Source organism: Amphiprion ocellaris, chromosome 16 (genome assembly GCF_022539595.1).
Source record: "Amphiprion ocellaris isolate individual 3 ecotype Okinawa chromosome 16, ASM2253959v1, whole genome shotgun sequence".
Classification (NCBI taxonomy): Eukaryota; Metazoa; Chordata; class Actinopteri; family Pomacentridae; genus Amphiprion; species Amphiprion ocellaris.
The window spans coordinates 16,161,197-16,178,089 of NC_072781.1; the positions used below are offsets into that span (position 1 = coordinate 16,161,197).

General features: G+C 38.3%; 1 protein-coding gene across 4 annotated transcripts in view; it reads right to left on the reverse strand.

Annotated features, from left to right (window-relative positions):
- macrod2 (mono-ADP ribosylhydrolase 2) overlaps positions 1–16,893 on the reverse strand; it is a 411,911-nt gene that overhangs the window by 387,741 nt on the left and 7,277 nt on the right. For all 4 annotated transcript variants that reach the window (XM_055018437.1, XM_055018436.1, XM_055018435.1 and 1 more), the window contains exon 3: positions 16,479–16,592. In XM_055018437.1, coding sequence (XP_054874412.1) covers positions 16,479–16,592 — 114 coding nt within the window. The remainder of the gene's footprint in view (positions 1–16,478; positions 16,593–16,893) is intronic.

A 16,893-nucleotide genomic window follows, 5' to 3' on the forward strand; every position in this document is an offset into this window, starting at 1 on the left:
CAAACCTACAGATGGGTGACTAATTAAAGAAAAAAGTTAAGACTTGACCTAAAGTAAGTGGATTTGGTGACTCTGTTATGCTGTGTGGAACATTTTGCTGTCATGTGTTGTGTCCACTTGTTCCCTTAGAGGGAAGAGTCATTGCAAATCAATAAAAAGTTATTCTGAGTGATCACATCTGTCCTTTGATGAAACATTTTTATCCTGACGGAAGTGGTCTCTTTCAGGATAAAAATACCCCCATTCATAAGGCAGGAGGGGTCACTGAAAGGATTGATGAGTATGAAAATGGCATGAATCATATGCTGTGGCCTCAATCTCAATCCAACTAAGCACCTATGGGAGCTTTTGGATCGACATTTTAGATAATGCTCTTCACCATCATCAAAAAAACAAATATGGGAACATCGTTTGGAAAAATGATGCTCCATCCCTTCAGCATTGTTCCAGAGAATCAATGTCAAGCTCTTCTGGCAGCACATGGTGGCTCAGCAGATTACTAAAACACTACATGTTAGTTTTTCCTTAAATTTGTCCTCCATTGGTAGGTACCTTAAGCAATTTTTTTACTAAGAATTTACAAGATCACCAAAATGTCTAAAAGTTGCTGTGCCCCTGGACACAAAATCCACATCTCTGCTTTTTCATACAATCAAATCCCAGAACAGAATCTCTGAAGAGTCACATAGTCTATCTTAAGGCTATCAGCTGCCTCGGACAAGCTGCAAAATCTTGTTTCTTCGCATACACACAGTGGGTGAAAATAAGGCTATAATTTATTATTGGTTAAAAAAAAATAATAATTTAAAAAAAGAATGAAAAAGTAGGGTTTATTGACAAGTTACATGTTATTCTCTCATTGCTTTTTTCCCTTTATGTTGTCAGTTATCTCTCTTTGGAAATCTTGGCCTCTTTGTGTAGAACTGTGTCTGCTCTTAATGCAACTCAAAAAATTGGTGCTAGTTATTACACAATAATATGGGATTTTTTGTTGTATCAGAAACATCTGACCCCAGTTTAAATTAGCTTTCCACACATACTGCTTACAAATATCACTGAAACTTCATACATCATGCACACCAAAATCACGAAAAAAAAAAAAACACACCTGGCTTTCTGCGTCTCCTCCCATTCTGCTGGCCTGTACTGACATGCCTCTCCATTAGTTTCAGCAGCTGAGGCAGCATTAACTGGCAAGCAGTTCATTGACTTGTCTTCAAAATGGACATCACTGTGCACCTCTTTTCGGGATTGGTGAGATGACAATTAGTGAGCTTAACCAAAACTACAGTTAGTAGTAAAATATAATATTTTTAAAGGGCAGTGAAGTAATTGGTTTTTGCTATGCATACATGAAAACAACATTCCAAGGCTATTGATATACTCGCCCAGGCAAAAACTCAAGGTTTTTAAGGTCATAGCGGAATGATACTTTGAAGTGGAATGCGTGACTGATTAAATAACCATGTCTTAACTTTCAGTTATAAATGCAGAAAGAGCTGAGTAGCAGCAATAACTGTATCTTCTTATCCCTGTCCAGAGTTACATTTAGCTATGCTCACTCTAAAATCTTTCATTCAAAAATTACACTGTTGGCTGGAGAATAAATATGTATACACTGTATTCAGACAACCCTTTTTCTCAATTTGTTTAATAATTTTGTACATGAGTCCAAACGTAACCCCTCTCAACCCTGCAACTCTCTTGAGTTTGTTGTCTATCACAGTCAAATACAATAAAGTCACAATTAAACAGACAAACAAGGAAGCTCATTAAAGCAGTAAACATTTTTGTTGGATAAACACTACTGAGGAGGCAATAGCCTGTTACATGATGCTGAATGTTATAATAATAACACCGCTTTGTCATTTTCTTTTTAAGCTCGACAACAAAGCCGCGGCTGAATAGTTTTTCTGATGGAAGTCAATCACTCATCACTCAAGAGGAGGAGGAAGGACGAGGAAATTGTCTTAAAATGCCAACAGTGTTTTTTTAGTACGAGGCTAGATGCTAAGTTGTAAAAGCTAGAAATATGAGAAGCGGATGGAATGATCATCACTTCTCAAAAACTTTACCTACCTGCAGATATGCTCCTGAATATGTTCTACATAAATACTGCAAATGTTTTTGTGAGGCTGTGAACGACAAATATATTACTCCTATATATACACATATATAGTCATTGGTCTACAATACTGTACCTGAAACATTTGTGCTTTTGCCTTGCATTGCCATTTTGGATGTATTCTGAACTGATATCACCTAACTGAACGGGATAATTAAAGCAGTAATTGAGTGTACTAGTAAAAAGTTTTCTAACCCTCTGGCAATACAGCATGAAACTGTTCCATCTTTTCCACTACTTGTCAAGACACCCACTCTGACATGATAAAGTTACCTGTATCAGCTGTAATGTGATGTGTTTCATCAACAACATGTCGCAGCCCCTTGGGGACTGCAGTGGCTGCAGGATGGCCATGTGGTGCTTGATTATCCAGAGAACATGAGAAATTAAATCTGCTGAGAGTACACAACATCCTCCTCTGAGTCTGCTGTCTGTCAGAACTTCCTCTTTTCTCTCTTCTTCCCTGTTCTTTCCCCCTCACCTGGCAGCTTTTCATTATATCTATAAATATACAATGTGTATTCACCTTGTCTTCGTGTTTGTCAAAGTGGCAAAGCCCATTAAAAAAAAAAAACTAAACTCATGACTGTGATAAACACAAGATCTTCTCATTTATTCAACTTTTCTCTCTTCCACATTCATCCACACCAAATTACATGCTTACAGATCAATCAACACCTACTCATGGCAGGAGAGGCAAGGAAAATGCGAAGAAGGATTGTTTCCTGAGTGCTCGTATCAAAGAAAGGACTGTGGAAGCTGCTTAGAAGCTGACTATTTGTAACAGCCTGAGTTTCAGCCACTTGAGATATAATTAGCTCTTCATCATCATACTGAAACACAACACAATAACGCTGTAACCTAGATATAGATATAGAACAGGGAGATTTCACGGGTATGCAGAGGAGGCAATACGCCCTTTTTTCATCTTGTATAAATCTATTCTAAGTTTTCTGTATTTATGTTCTCTATCTATCTCTCTGCCTATCTGTCTTCTGTTCAACCTAAAGATTTATCTGTGGTTCTCACCATAACTTAATGCAGTACATAATGTGCTGTTATTGTCCAGTGGGGTATCAGTCATGAAAGAAATCCAAGACCTTAACCCTGCTTAAATAAACTGAATAAAGTAAAATAAGTACAATGGAACTGAATCGGAGCCTTAGTTTTGTGTTAAGGGTGTTTCTCGCCATGTGTCCACACAGCAGACAAAAACCTCAATACCACCCACAGTACTGGGAATTCAGTGGCATCACAGTGTAGTCTTCGCTTTATTGGGAACCTTTAATCTGCTTTGTTTGTGCATGGAGGGGGGCGAAGATTGTATTAAAGAGATAAAATTGTTTCCATAGCCAGCTGAAGCATCAAAGGCCAGCCAAATTGCAACTCTTACTTGAGTGGGTTTCACTAAAGTCACTTATTTGTCCATTTCATCATGCTAATGGCAGAAGCCATCATCCCATTATAGCTCCACAGCTGAGCGAGGTTAAACAAATGCAGTTTGTTTGAGGTCGCGCTGCCTCCAAGTCGGGTCCCACTGCTCTCCCCCTGTACATCACAACAAATCATCAGCTTGTCTATAACTACTCTATATATGCAACCCTGTGAACCCTGCTGCATTAACCACCTCTTCACTCAGTGGCACTTAAGACATAAGCATTCTCTTTTCAGTCTCCTCTTGTTCTCCTTTAATCGAAAAATTCTTTGCTATGCATCACTCTGTTATGGAAATAAAATCCAATCTAACTTCCTGGTCAACCTAAAATCACTATTACTCTGAGGACTTGTATCACAGTATGACATTTCAAGCATCTGACTCAAAATTTTCAATATACAAGGCACTGTTACCATAATAACTGTCTTAAATGACAAAACTGCAGAAATAAAACCCTGCAGTAAACAGTACTTTCTCATAACACAGTCTGCAATAAACACAGTTGTGATCATTTTGCCATAAATGAGCCCAAATGGGTTCCGATTTTAGAAAACTGATGGAGTTCATGTGCACTCAGTGTTTGCAGCAGTTTCATCGAACACTGACTTGTAAGCTGTAAGGCCCTTCAAAAAAAGAAAAATAACTCAATCACACCTATTAAAATCATATCTGGGGGACATTTCACACAAAGCTCACCATTCACAGCCAACAGAACCTCATTTCTATTACCAGTCCGCTGAACAAAGGTCTTCGTGTATAATGAGTCCACATTCTCTAAGCCCGACAGTAACCACACAATCACTTGTGTCAACAGAAGGGAAATCCATTTCATCAGGATGTCCAGTCAGTGCTTCATTATCATACGCAAGGACAACAACTGTGCAGTCACGCAGCCCCTGACAGCTGCTCTGGATTGCTGGAGTTCAGTGCATTTGCCATGAATACATTCTGTCTGTACACTAGATAAAGCACATTCAATCAAAATCACAGGTCAGTTCATCATGTCCACTATGACAAATAGACTCAGATGAGGTTTTAACACTTTTAGGCACTGCTGTGTCAAAGTTATGGTAAAGACAATATAAAATGCTGTGACATGATAATTTTCTATTTCTGTAATCATGTAAATCCCTGCCAGAAATGTGGAGTTTAATAAGATATATTAGATGAAGAACTATTCAGTTTCAATATACATAAATGTGTGCGAAGAAAAGGCACTGAATGTCAGCACATTTTATAGGGATGGAGTAATTTCTGTTACCAAGCATTCAGCAATGTGCTTTATGGTCAGGGCCTTCACAGTTGAGAGCTTGTTGTCACTGTTCTTTCATCTTAAAATTATTATATTCATGCAAGGTTTCAAAAGTCACGTTGTGTTAAATGTATACCTTACTCATTTTAATCTAATAAAGGCTGCTGTTGCTATAAATCAGGTTCATTACAGAACATAGAAAAGGTCTCCTTCATAGCACCTTGGGTGCTTTTCTAGGATAATGTTTGTATTTTCTGGTTCAGTACTGCTAGTGCAGCTATAAAACATAATTTAGATATCAACAGTCTAAAAACAAACTCTAAAAACTATAAATTTTTCCAATATAATGGGCTTCATATTTTCAGACTGCTGACAGCTGTCTGATGTATCACATCATGCAGCAGTTACCTACAGAATATCCAGCTTAATGTTTACTCTAATGTCCTATTAAAAGTAGCTACTCACTGTAACTTTTAGGAGGCAAAAAATAAGGACGAAATCATGTTAAAAAATGCAGCCACTACATAAAGTGCATAAAAAATATAAATACAAACCTATAATATAAATACAAATATAAATAAATGTTTTTTGGCAATCCATTATTTACACAGTTAATTTAATTTAATTTTTAATTTAGTAAAATGAATGCCAATATTCATTTAGATATTTATTACTGTTCAAAAAAAATACATAAAAAAATATTTTCTTGTTAATGGGTTTTTGAGATTAATTTCATTCAAAAATTAGGACATTAAGTAAAATACTTGCTGTAAAATTAAGGTAAATAAATACCCATACACAAAATATATTTTTTGAAAACTTAACAGTAATAACCTAATCTTTTTCTGTTCATCCACTTTGGATGAACAGTGGGCTGTTAAATTCTTCCATTTACTTTAAATGATGGAGAAAATGTAGTGTTGATAAATAAACATTTTATTTAATTTAGTTTCAAAAGATAGATAAATGTTGAATTTGAGAAAATAAACACTCGGATCACAATGATTCTTGCGAGTTAACCACAGCAACATGAGAAAGCTGAGCATTATCATATACGCTGCTGAAATGTTAAGTATAGGATTGAGTACTGCCAGCTAACTCAATCAAAAATGAAAGGAGAGACAAACATTTTGTTTTTTTAAGAGTGAAATTGCATCTCCTCTTAGTGTTTACTCCCTGCTGTAACAGCTTAGTTAGAAGCAATCCTTCGCCTTAGAAGAACTTATAAATAAGCCTCTGGAAATGTACAAGTGCCATATTCCTCTGAGAATTACTCTCAAGTAAAACTTTTAAAACTCGTAGTGGAACAACATTTATTTCAAAATGCATTCAAAAATGGCCAGCTGAGAGCTACTTTTATGAATACGGCCCTTGGTTCCACAGAGAAACTTGCACATGCTTACAAATATTCAATGAACTGCCAAGGGTTATAGGATTGTATTCTCATTTACTCAGCTACTCAGAAAACATCACAGTCTTTCATTTCAGTTGCTTTGAGGCCCTCTTCTGTGGAGTGATATTTCTGTTTAGCTCACAGAGAAACGGTGAGGACATAATTATATAGCCCCATAAAGTGCTGATGTTCTAGGTGGAATTTTGACAGAAACTTAGTCACAGTAACGCTGCATTGGATTGTTTTATTGCTGCTATGACATGACTACATACGCTTTATAGCATGAATATATTTGAATCGCTGCCTCTCCTCTTAGGAAACCGGAACTGCAAAGCTGAAGCATAAAATCATCAAATGCAGTGTCTGGTGAAAGAAAATCACATCCTTCGCTAAAATGCGTGCTTTATATTCCTTTACTTACTTGTGACATTATGTTGCTCATTACCTGGACCATTACCATTACCTAGCCATTATACATAGAAAGCCATTATAGAAAACTTGCCACTGCAAGCGTGTAACCAAGTAGCTCATCAGTATTTCTGCTAAGGTGCACACTTTTCTGGGCTTGCTGTACATGGCTTGCATTTATTTGTTTCTGCAAGGGCTTACAGCATTTCCAGGACTAGAGATTAACTGAGAAACTGAGAGGAGGGAACTGAGGTGAACATTATGAGAACAGAAGCAGGGAGAATGAATTGATGCTCAAAGAGCGACATTGTCAAAACCAGTGAATCGCCTGCTGATGACAATGCAGAGCACACTGTCTGGGGATTGTGCCGGGAAACAGTCAGGGGTTGATTTCTCCAACCTTCTCCTTTCACTCCTTGCTTCACTCTACCAATAAAGAGCTAGTCTCACCCGACATCTCTCCACATTCCCTTATAGATAAAAGAGCTCACTCCATCTTTTGTGCATACAACTACACACTCGCTTTATCTCCACGTCTGCAAGAGCCAAAGAAGTGTATAGTACAGACACACTTTCACTTCTTCAGTGGAAATATAGCATAACAGCCGAAACTTTGTGGTGAGTGTCGAATTCAGCTTCAGCATCACCTGTTTTTGTAAAATGTTTCATTTTGTTCCAAAAATATGTTTCAGTTTCCAAAAAAAAACTGCACCAGTGGATGATTTTCTAGGCTACTGGAGAAGCAGATGTTGAAAATCTGTAGGATGCCTTGGAATTTCCAGTTGTTACCACAAACATTTCTTAAGAAACATGTGTGAAGGGAAAGCAGAAAAAGGGGATTTATCCATCTGAAAGGCAGAACCAGCTCAGTCATCCCACTGCTCAAACTAACTCTAGCAGATATGTCAGAAATGTAAATGGAGCCACAGTGCCCCCTACAGGTTAACAGATACATCAGCTTCATGAGCACTGAATCCATTCTTCTGGTTTTTCTGCCTGCAACGCTGCCTGTTAAATAGAAGCTTTACCTGCTTCATACTGCTAAAAAATATTCATCCACTTTAGAAATTCATACACTTACCACACACACAAACACACTCAAACACACAGGCCTTCTCATAATGTATGCGCAGGGTTTTGACGTGAGTCATTTTGTAACTGCCATCTCTAAGTACCTACTCAAAAAGCAATACGTTAGTTTTTTTCTAATACTTTTTTAGTAATGCTTTCTTTAAACCACTAGGACAAATGTTTCTTTATTGAATAAAACTAATACCTTTGTTTTTTTTTAAACTGCCTGTTTTCTGGTCTGTGCTCTATAAATGACCTCTACGGGTATTACCATTTTCAAAGACCCTCAACTTGTGTGGGACAAAAGAAATGAGAAACAGAAGGTGGTGAGAGACAATTTCCTCATGTTCCCATCTGAATACCCTCTCAATTACTCACAGGCCTGATGGACGAGATGTGGCATGTGTGCAGCATAAGGCAAGGTGTTTTGAAATGTTTGTTTCAGGACGGGGAGGGGCCAGAGGAACAGAGGCGATGGGGCAGGAAGAAAAACAGGGATGCAAACAGCGATGTTCTGACCTTGACAACGATGACTTAAGTTCTGTGTCCACCAGGGAGACAAGTGAGGACCTGACCTGAATGACGGGTCTCTTCATGAGCGCTGGCAACTGTCTCCGAAGACACAGACTCAGTTTCATGGCCTTCGCTTTAAGTAGGTGTGTGGTATTTATGTGTTCAGGTGCGTGTGTTTGTGTTAGAGGGAGAGAAGATGTGGGTTGGGTCCCAAAGTGCATGACTGGGTAGGAAGGGTAGGGTCATTCTCTCAAACACTCAATATGGTCATAGACCATTAGCAGTCCAAGCAATTGTAAACATTTCTCTAAGTGCCAGACGGACACACACTGACAGCGCAGATTCCCATGATTACTTTCCATTAGCAACACCTCATGAAAAATTATTTCTATTTGGCCATGTTGGCAGTATGCAGGCCACAGAGATTAGGTAAACAGCACTGATGTTGACCAAACACCAGGCCGGCTGCAGGGCTCACTGGATATTGGGAAGGGAGAAATCAAGCTGAAATTGGAGCAAGGGGAAGCTCACCAGCTGGTTTGTCACCTCAGTTCACATTTACAAAGTGATGGCAGGGAAAACCCTGTCCTTGTGCTGTACCTCTCTCAGAGGTGATACGATTAACTGGACCTTTTAGTGCAAGACCCAGTGCAACCCACTCACCAGAGTCATTTCACTGTTCAACAGAGCAGCAAGTTCTCTCAGCCAGGGGCATTGATTTTCATTCTTGGTGTGACAGTGCAACAATCACAAGTTTGTTCAAGAAGTTACCAGTTTTCCGCTATGGTTTATAATTTAGTTTATATGTGTACATATATACTTGGAATACTTGTGTTGTGGGAACATAAATCTGCCATACTGTGGGGAATGGCTTCACTTTTGGGGACAAAAATCAAATCCCCATACGATAAATAACTACATTTTACTATGACATTTGTTTTAGGTGTAGGTTAACGTTAGGGTACAATTTCAGATGGGCTACAGTACTTGTCTAGGAAATTAATGTAAGTCAATGTAAAGTCCTCTGAAGTGATGGAAACACAGCCCTATGTGTGTGTGTTTTTGTGTGTACTTGCCTAGATATACAACTGGCCCCAGAATGAAAGAAAGAACAAAGAGAGAGAGAGAGAGACCCTGAATTGCAGTCATATTGCTAGGAGCATGGCTGCATCACTCAGGCAGGTTATGGCACAGAGTGTGAATCTGCAGAGAGACGGATAGGCCCATCGAGCCAGACTCTCTAGGGGCCGAGTGTGTTGTGCAGCACATCCGTGGCCTGACAGAAAATCTAATGAAGAGTCTACGCTGACAAGATCCCTAAACAATGGGAAGCAAAACCAGATGCCATAGTCTTTATCACTCATTCAGAGAAACGGAAGAGTAAAAAGGGCATTAGAAATTTGACACAGTTCTTTGGTATGCCATGCCTAAATCAGGTGTTGGTGTGTATGAGCTTGTTGGTATGACAAACTATTCAGCCAAAAGAAAAAAAAAAGTCCCCCGTTTCAACAGTAATGTAGTGCCCCAACCAAATTTTAAACAGACTCAATAAAGTTAGGATTTGGCAGCAAATCAATTTCACAATGCAGAAAAGCAGACTACGTTGTCATATATTACAACTAGACCTTAAAAAGCACTCTAACATTGGGAAGAACAACAATGAAAAGTCTGTCATTTTGGAGTCTGTCTTTAGACTGAGAGCTCAGCAAGAGAATAAAAATGCCACATCTACTTTTCATTCTGGAAAGCCTTTTGCTTTGTAGGCTAAAATATTACCAGAGCACTCAGAGAGTCATTCCGTAATAAATAAGGCAGTGCTCTCCATTAAAGCTTGTGACTCAGAGAAGCACATAATATCCTCTGGACATTACATACCATTATCCTACACTGTTGATGTGCTACCACAACCACTGAGGGTTTTCAATAAGTGGGGATGGATGAACCCAAGCCACCATGTACTTTCCTCACTCTTAAATAACTAACTTTCAGAGAAATTTGCTAGTAGCTGTGCTTTTCATAATCCATTAATAATGTTAGATGGTTCAAATATTGCAAATTTTATCAGTTTTCATTTTCTCATGCTGCTCATCCAAATTTGACGTCAAATGCATTAAAACAAAATCCACGTCATGTTCTACTATCATTTGCATTAATAACTTCCAACAATGACAAGACATTACCCACAGAACATTATTTTAAAAAAACAGTCGCACCTTTACATGTTACTTTGCTCTGACCACAGAATAAAGTTACAGTCTATTCCGTATTGACCAGACCTGGACATGTAGGGTTGTGTACTATACATTATGCATGAATGGCTATGAAGGTAAACAATGCTGCCTTTGTGCCAAGCTACCCTGCAGGTAAACACTGTTTGAATTGACTGCATATCAGAAAACATATAAAAGTCAATCTCCACTGGATCATGGTATTCTACCCTCTGAGGGTCACTGCTCTCATCAAACCTGTGATGACTGCAGTACAAGTGGCTCCATACGACTGAATACCAATTGAATTTCTTGAACTCATCTCAACCCCTTCAGGTTCTTTACAGCATTCATAACCAGATTCCCAGTGCACACTAAATTGGCTCCTGTAAAAAAATGATCTAATACAGAAAGATGGGAAAGGTTTGCAGCAGGTAATGGATAAGGAGTCAACCTGTGTGCATAATTACCACAGCCATCATGATAAGAGTAGTCCTCTCCACTTTGCACTGCTATCTTCACAACCTAATTCTGATTTGAGATGAATGGTGGCACTCACATGAACTCCACGCACAAAGACAAGTAGAAGAATGGAAGACAGTGATGATATACATTAAATTAAAACCATGTTCGAGTGTCCTTTCAACATGAAGTCAACCCTGTAATTTTCTATGAAACAAACCTTGATTAACTGTGATAGTCTTCTTTTGCTATCATTGTCCAATACAAATCCAAAGATGTATGCAAAAGACATGTTCTACTAGTGGATGAATTAGCAATCAGAGAAATTGCTAGGTGTTTGTCATAATGACTGAATAACACAGAATCCTCACTGACATACTGAACATACTACAGTTTTTTTTTTTTTTTTTTTTTTAAAGAGAAAAATAGAACTTGTACTTGTCTGAGCAGGAATTCCACATTCAGGGAATCAATACCCAGGACAAAAGAGTCTGCAATCTTTGGTTGGGTTTCTCACTGTTGTCTTCAATTACTATCACAGGGATCTTCAATCTTATAATAAGCTTTTTTACATAAAGGTAGCAAAAGTAATTGCTACTACTTGCTAGTAAATTGTTGAATGCAACAACACGAGCTTGAACGAAGGCCTGAGTGATAAAAATGACAATCATATGTATCAATGATAACAGTCGTTAAGCAATAAGAAAAAGTGTTTGATGGAATGTTAGGTAGTTTCACTTAAATGCATCAGATGTAGACTGTAAGGTTTGGCTGCATAAACAAACTCCAAGTGTCCTCCTCCCTGGCTTGTAAACAGACTGTAATACATTGATAATGGAGCCCCTTCGCACTCTCTTCACTCTCCCTGTGGCTTTCATATTGGCCTTCCAAGGCACACCAGTCTGCACCTGCCCTGGCCTCTAGTTGCCTCAGTCCACACCTGCAGATCCCCCGGTGGAGGCTGCAGCTGGCAGGGACCAGTGGTTGCCCTTGCAAGATGTGCTTCGCAGTCTAAAAAAAGCCAAGACCCTGTGAACCTACCACCACCTCCATCTAAGCAAAGCACTCATTGCGACTTGCTCCGAGAGCTGACAGACATGATACTGGGGTGCAGCAACCCCATCCAGTCATACCAGGTCCAGGCCAGCCTCTTCATTCCCTTAAACCAATTTGGTTTAATTTATGTGTGAAACTGCATGTATTTGTGTGTTTTTCACTGATGTGTTTACATTCTTACCCATGTATCTTGATAAATAGGCTAAAATGGTTCAATTCTAATTATACCATTATTATCTCCTGGTCATTAGGTGGAGGAAAAAACTATAATTATGGATAGACTGACATAAAACATTTTATTGTGGTTAACCTTTCAGCCATATAACCCAGTCCTACTTTGATATGAACAAAAGAAAGATAAAAAGATGTTTAAAGATAAAAATAAAATGAAAATAGGATGGTCAAGGTAAAGGCTACAGGACTATCTTCAAAAAGAAGCTTAAGGTTCCAGAGCCAATAAAAAGCTGCAACACATCGTGCTTTCTGAATTAAAGTGGGCTCAATGGAAGAAATATTTGTCAGGCAAAAAAAAACATTAAAAATCCAGAGTTTGCTAAAACGCGCAATGACAGGCCATGGACAAGGAAAAGTGTCCTTTGGACATACGGACCATGTAACTTCTGAAAAAAGCTACAGCACTGTTTCATATGTTCAAAGGAGAAAATTAAAACAAAAGAGCTTTTTTTGTAAGTTACTTTAGTTTATATTCACAGAAGAGCAAACTGAGCTTGTAAGAAGACCATCCCCAGAGTAAAATATGGAGGAGGCTCGAGTTATGTTACGAGGTTGCTCAGAAAATTCAGGGGAAAAAAAGTCAGAAAATTATCAAGGCAGTTCTGCAAATCATACCACTCAGTTAGTGAGCTCTGATATTATGTGCAGGCTAAGGGTCACGGATCCTGCAACAGGATAATGGCCCAAAACATGCATATAAAAACCCTAGAATTTGTTCGCAGTAATTGTCTCAAAAGGGTGTGCTACAAAATATTTTTCTAAAGGCTGTTTCCATTTTCATATCATTTAAGATAATATGCTACATCAAAAATCAAAGCAATGTGTTCTATGGACATATAGAATAGAGAATAGTGGATGCCACTTAATTTTGGAACTTTCTATTTCTTTTAGAAAGAAATGTGATTTTTCTTCTTCACGTAGAATGGTACCAATAATTTTGGCCACGTCAGTGTGCCTCCCTGTCAATTTCAGCATTTAAAAACAGAAAGAGGAGAGGTACAGTAAGAATGAGCATGAGTCTACCAACATTTTATGCAGCATGGTGACAGTAAAACAGAGGCTCATTCTATACAGGAGGCTGAGTCAGGCCTTCTGCTGAGACTGGATGATGCACCATAAGCCACCTCATCATGATATGGCTCTCCTGCCCTCTAACCCTGCAGCTTACCGAGTGTCACCACAGCCCCTCCTGTTCCTGCTCTCTCCAGGCTCTCGCCCAGGTGACAGTTTGACCACCTCCCGTGAAACCTCCAGCCAAACAGAATTAAAGAAGAATTAAAAACTCAATGAGCCCAATAATTAAATTTTAATGGAGGACATAAAGCAACTTGACACCCTCTTAAAGCTAAAGGCAGAAACCACAACAGCATTGCCAAGTTGGACGTTTCTCCTTTCCAACACACGTATTGCTGCTGTCACGACAAAACGTTGCTGCACAAATTTTCAAGTGCTGCTGGCATATAAATGTATTGCAAATGGAATGTAAATTTATTCAAAAAGTTACGGGATTATAAAAAACATGTCAGCTTCAAACAAGCTAATCACATTGCAATGTTTTTTATTTCCAGAAAAGCTGACATTTTGAAGTCGCTGTTCATTTCAACGAGCTACACATGGAGTGTTGATGATGTTTTAAGGATAGGAGAGTAAAAGTTAAGCTGTGCCATAATAAATTATGAGCTGTGACTCGATACATGATGACAGAAATGTCAATATTCCATCCCACATTGCAGTCTGGTGCAACAATATATCAGTACAGTAAATCGCCACGTTCAACCACAGAACCAAACTGACCATTATTTCACCAACAACCAGTTTCTGCAGTCATGATTCAGTTCACATCTAAACTGAACACATAAAGCAGTATAATAACTAGCTTAAATATATTAATAATTGAAAACACACCAACCTTCAAATTTAACTACAATTTGCACAATTAATATCCCTTCAATTCATGTTTGACTTGTAAGAAAAAGACATTCTGACAGTTTAGCAAGCTTTAGACTAATACTTCCACAGTGCTCAAGAAGTCCCACAATTCAGACATTGCAGCCAAGCCTAAATGAAAAACAGCATGAGAAAATGGAAGTACTGCAGGCAACAGATTGGAAGCAGTGAATAGATGAAAGGCAGAGTTGAACCAGCTATCCAAAGATCTTATCAATCTATGTGCCCAATAACCACAATGTTTGCGCAGAACTATGTGACTCAAGTTGGACAAAAGCCACAAAAGCCAGTGCATGTCCAGCCTATTTAACTAAGAAATAGTTTGCAGGGACTATATGCATAAAATAATGTCATACTGTAGACTCTTTTGTTACCAGTGACAAAGACATGGTGTGGAACATTTCATTCACATTAAAATTTACATTCACAACATGCTACAGTGCAACACTGGCACAGGCGGTAAACAAAACTGGACAGCAAAGTCCACCATTATATGTTCTTATCAGTCCTACCACCTGTGCAAAGACAACTGCAGAATGCACTATGAATAGAGCAGCAGTGGGAGATTTGAGACCTTCTAAAAATTATAAAAGGCTTCAGCAGTGCCTTCAACCTTTCAGGCCCTCTGACAGGCTGCTAAACAGAATGAATTGCCTCCTGGCCTGCATGTAGCTCAATCAGAGCCTGGACGTCTGGCAGCATTAACTGATGAAGTAAACTGCCTGCCTGTGCTACAATAGCCTTCAACAGTTTAAAACAAAAACCTGCAATGTTCCCTCCCAAACCTTATTTCAATTCTCATGTGCCCTATTTCTCCAGCCACAGAAACAGTGCTCACTTTATATACTACCTTAACCTTGCTTTTGTGAGCTACATAAAGGACATTGACTTTAAACAATAAGGGTAAAAGTGAAAATAAAGAGGTTTCCTTGCCTGCCTGTATAACAGGAATATATACTATAAGACTAGTATGTGGTCTCACTGGTTCTTACTGGAAATAAAACACAAATTCTAACTTAATCTTCATAAATAGAGTGCATATGTATTTAAAATCATAGAGCAAAGCAATTCAGAAAATGAATAAGAAAACTGAAAAGCATCCTAAGATACATGCACTATAAAGTATAAAATATACTTCTTTAAAAATATATATTAAAGTGAAAAATGCACCATAAAGTGTCAATTTCTTATAATATATAGTGAATGATGACATTTCAGTTCTGTAAGCAACAGTGCAACATGTGCAAGTAATGCAATGAGTGCAACAGCAGCAGATAAACAGATCACTGCAGACACAACAAAGATGTTACGAATCAATTCAGACATAAAGCAGTTAGCAAAAACTCAAATGGCAACAACAAAATACTCAAACTGTATAATAACCACTGAGTGCTACATTTGTAAAGGTCAAAATCCTGATAAAGCAATACAACTGTTGTGACATTTAGGTGTGTGTCAGGTGTCTGCTAGGTGTGCTATCTTTGTCTTTTACATGAGGCTGATGATTCAGAATGCCGTGTCACCCTATCCTCATCAGGATCAGTATTTACATAATAGATTAAATTCATTAGCCCTATCCAACGGAGCAGTCTGTTTTTCACATCTATTAATCTTGCATAAATTACAGAGCATTAATTTCACACAAGATGCACACTGCTTAGTAGACTGTAATGCGTATATGTACGTGTTTGCAAATACTGCATGAAGAAAGAAAAGTTCTGAAACATATCTGCAGACATCCAGTGGAGACCATAGTTATAGACTGCTGCTACATTGCTATGCTGTGGAACTATTAACTTCATAGGTACAAAACTGTCTCAAGGATCAGCTGTATAAGCAACAGGTAAAGCAATCCTTTAGCATCGCATATCTAACTATGTGTGTAGGTTGTGAGCAGACTGCAGAAAATTACATAACAGTGGTGCAACCCTGAAAAAAGCGTTTCTGCTAACCCTCGCTGCTTCTGTGTCCTCTCTTTTACTCACAATGACATATATTTACCAAGCTTTTCCTCAACAAAAGCACTGGGTAGCCACTGAAGCACACATAATATTACTAGGCAATGTGATGAACCATATCAGAAGTTTGTTGGTGATGAACCTTTTGTTTTTTCACTGGCACAAGGTAGGACTAAAAGCTGAAACTGCACTTTATATGATACTGTATTTTAGCCTATGGACAGTCGGATCAATGAGATCTGATGTCCTGTTTAACAGGTTTGTGTCAGTTATACTCATCTCTTGTGTAATGCCTCAAGTACCAGCATTTCCTGAATCTCAACAGCAGAGGGCAGTCAAGGACAATTTATTAGTGAGCCGTCTGCAAGCATCAAACATCATCAACAGTTCACAAAGGTCGAAGGACAGAGGTCTTACCAGCATTGACTATGGCATCCACCTCCAAGACGGTAATATCTCCTTTGTAAAGAGATACTTTGTCACTCAGCCCTCCTCCACCTGTCAGCTCCTTTCCTTCTTCATTGTCATTGGCTGCAATAAAAAAGACAACTTGTTGCATTGATTCAAGAAAGAACATAAAGCAGCATCACTGAATGAATACACACATTATTTGTTTATTCGAATAGTCACACCAGGTAATAGCTGATCGTCAGATGTGCTTAAAAGGAATAAATATTTAGTTAAATGTGATGATGATGAATATGATGATGGTAGAATTCCTTTATCCATTATTTCGGTGCATTCTATAAATCATTACTATATCAAGATATTTAAAATACAACAAAATTAGAAAAAAATGTATTTGTTGTACTGCCCAGAAAGTGTTTTACAT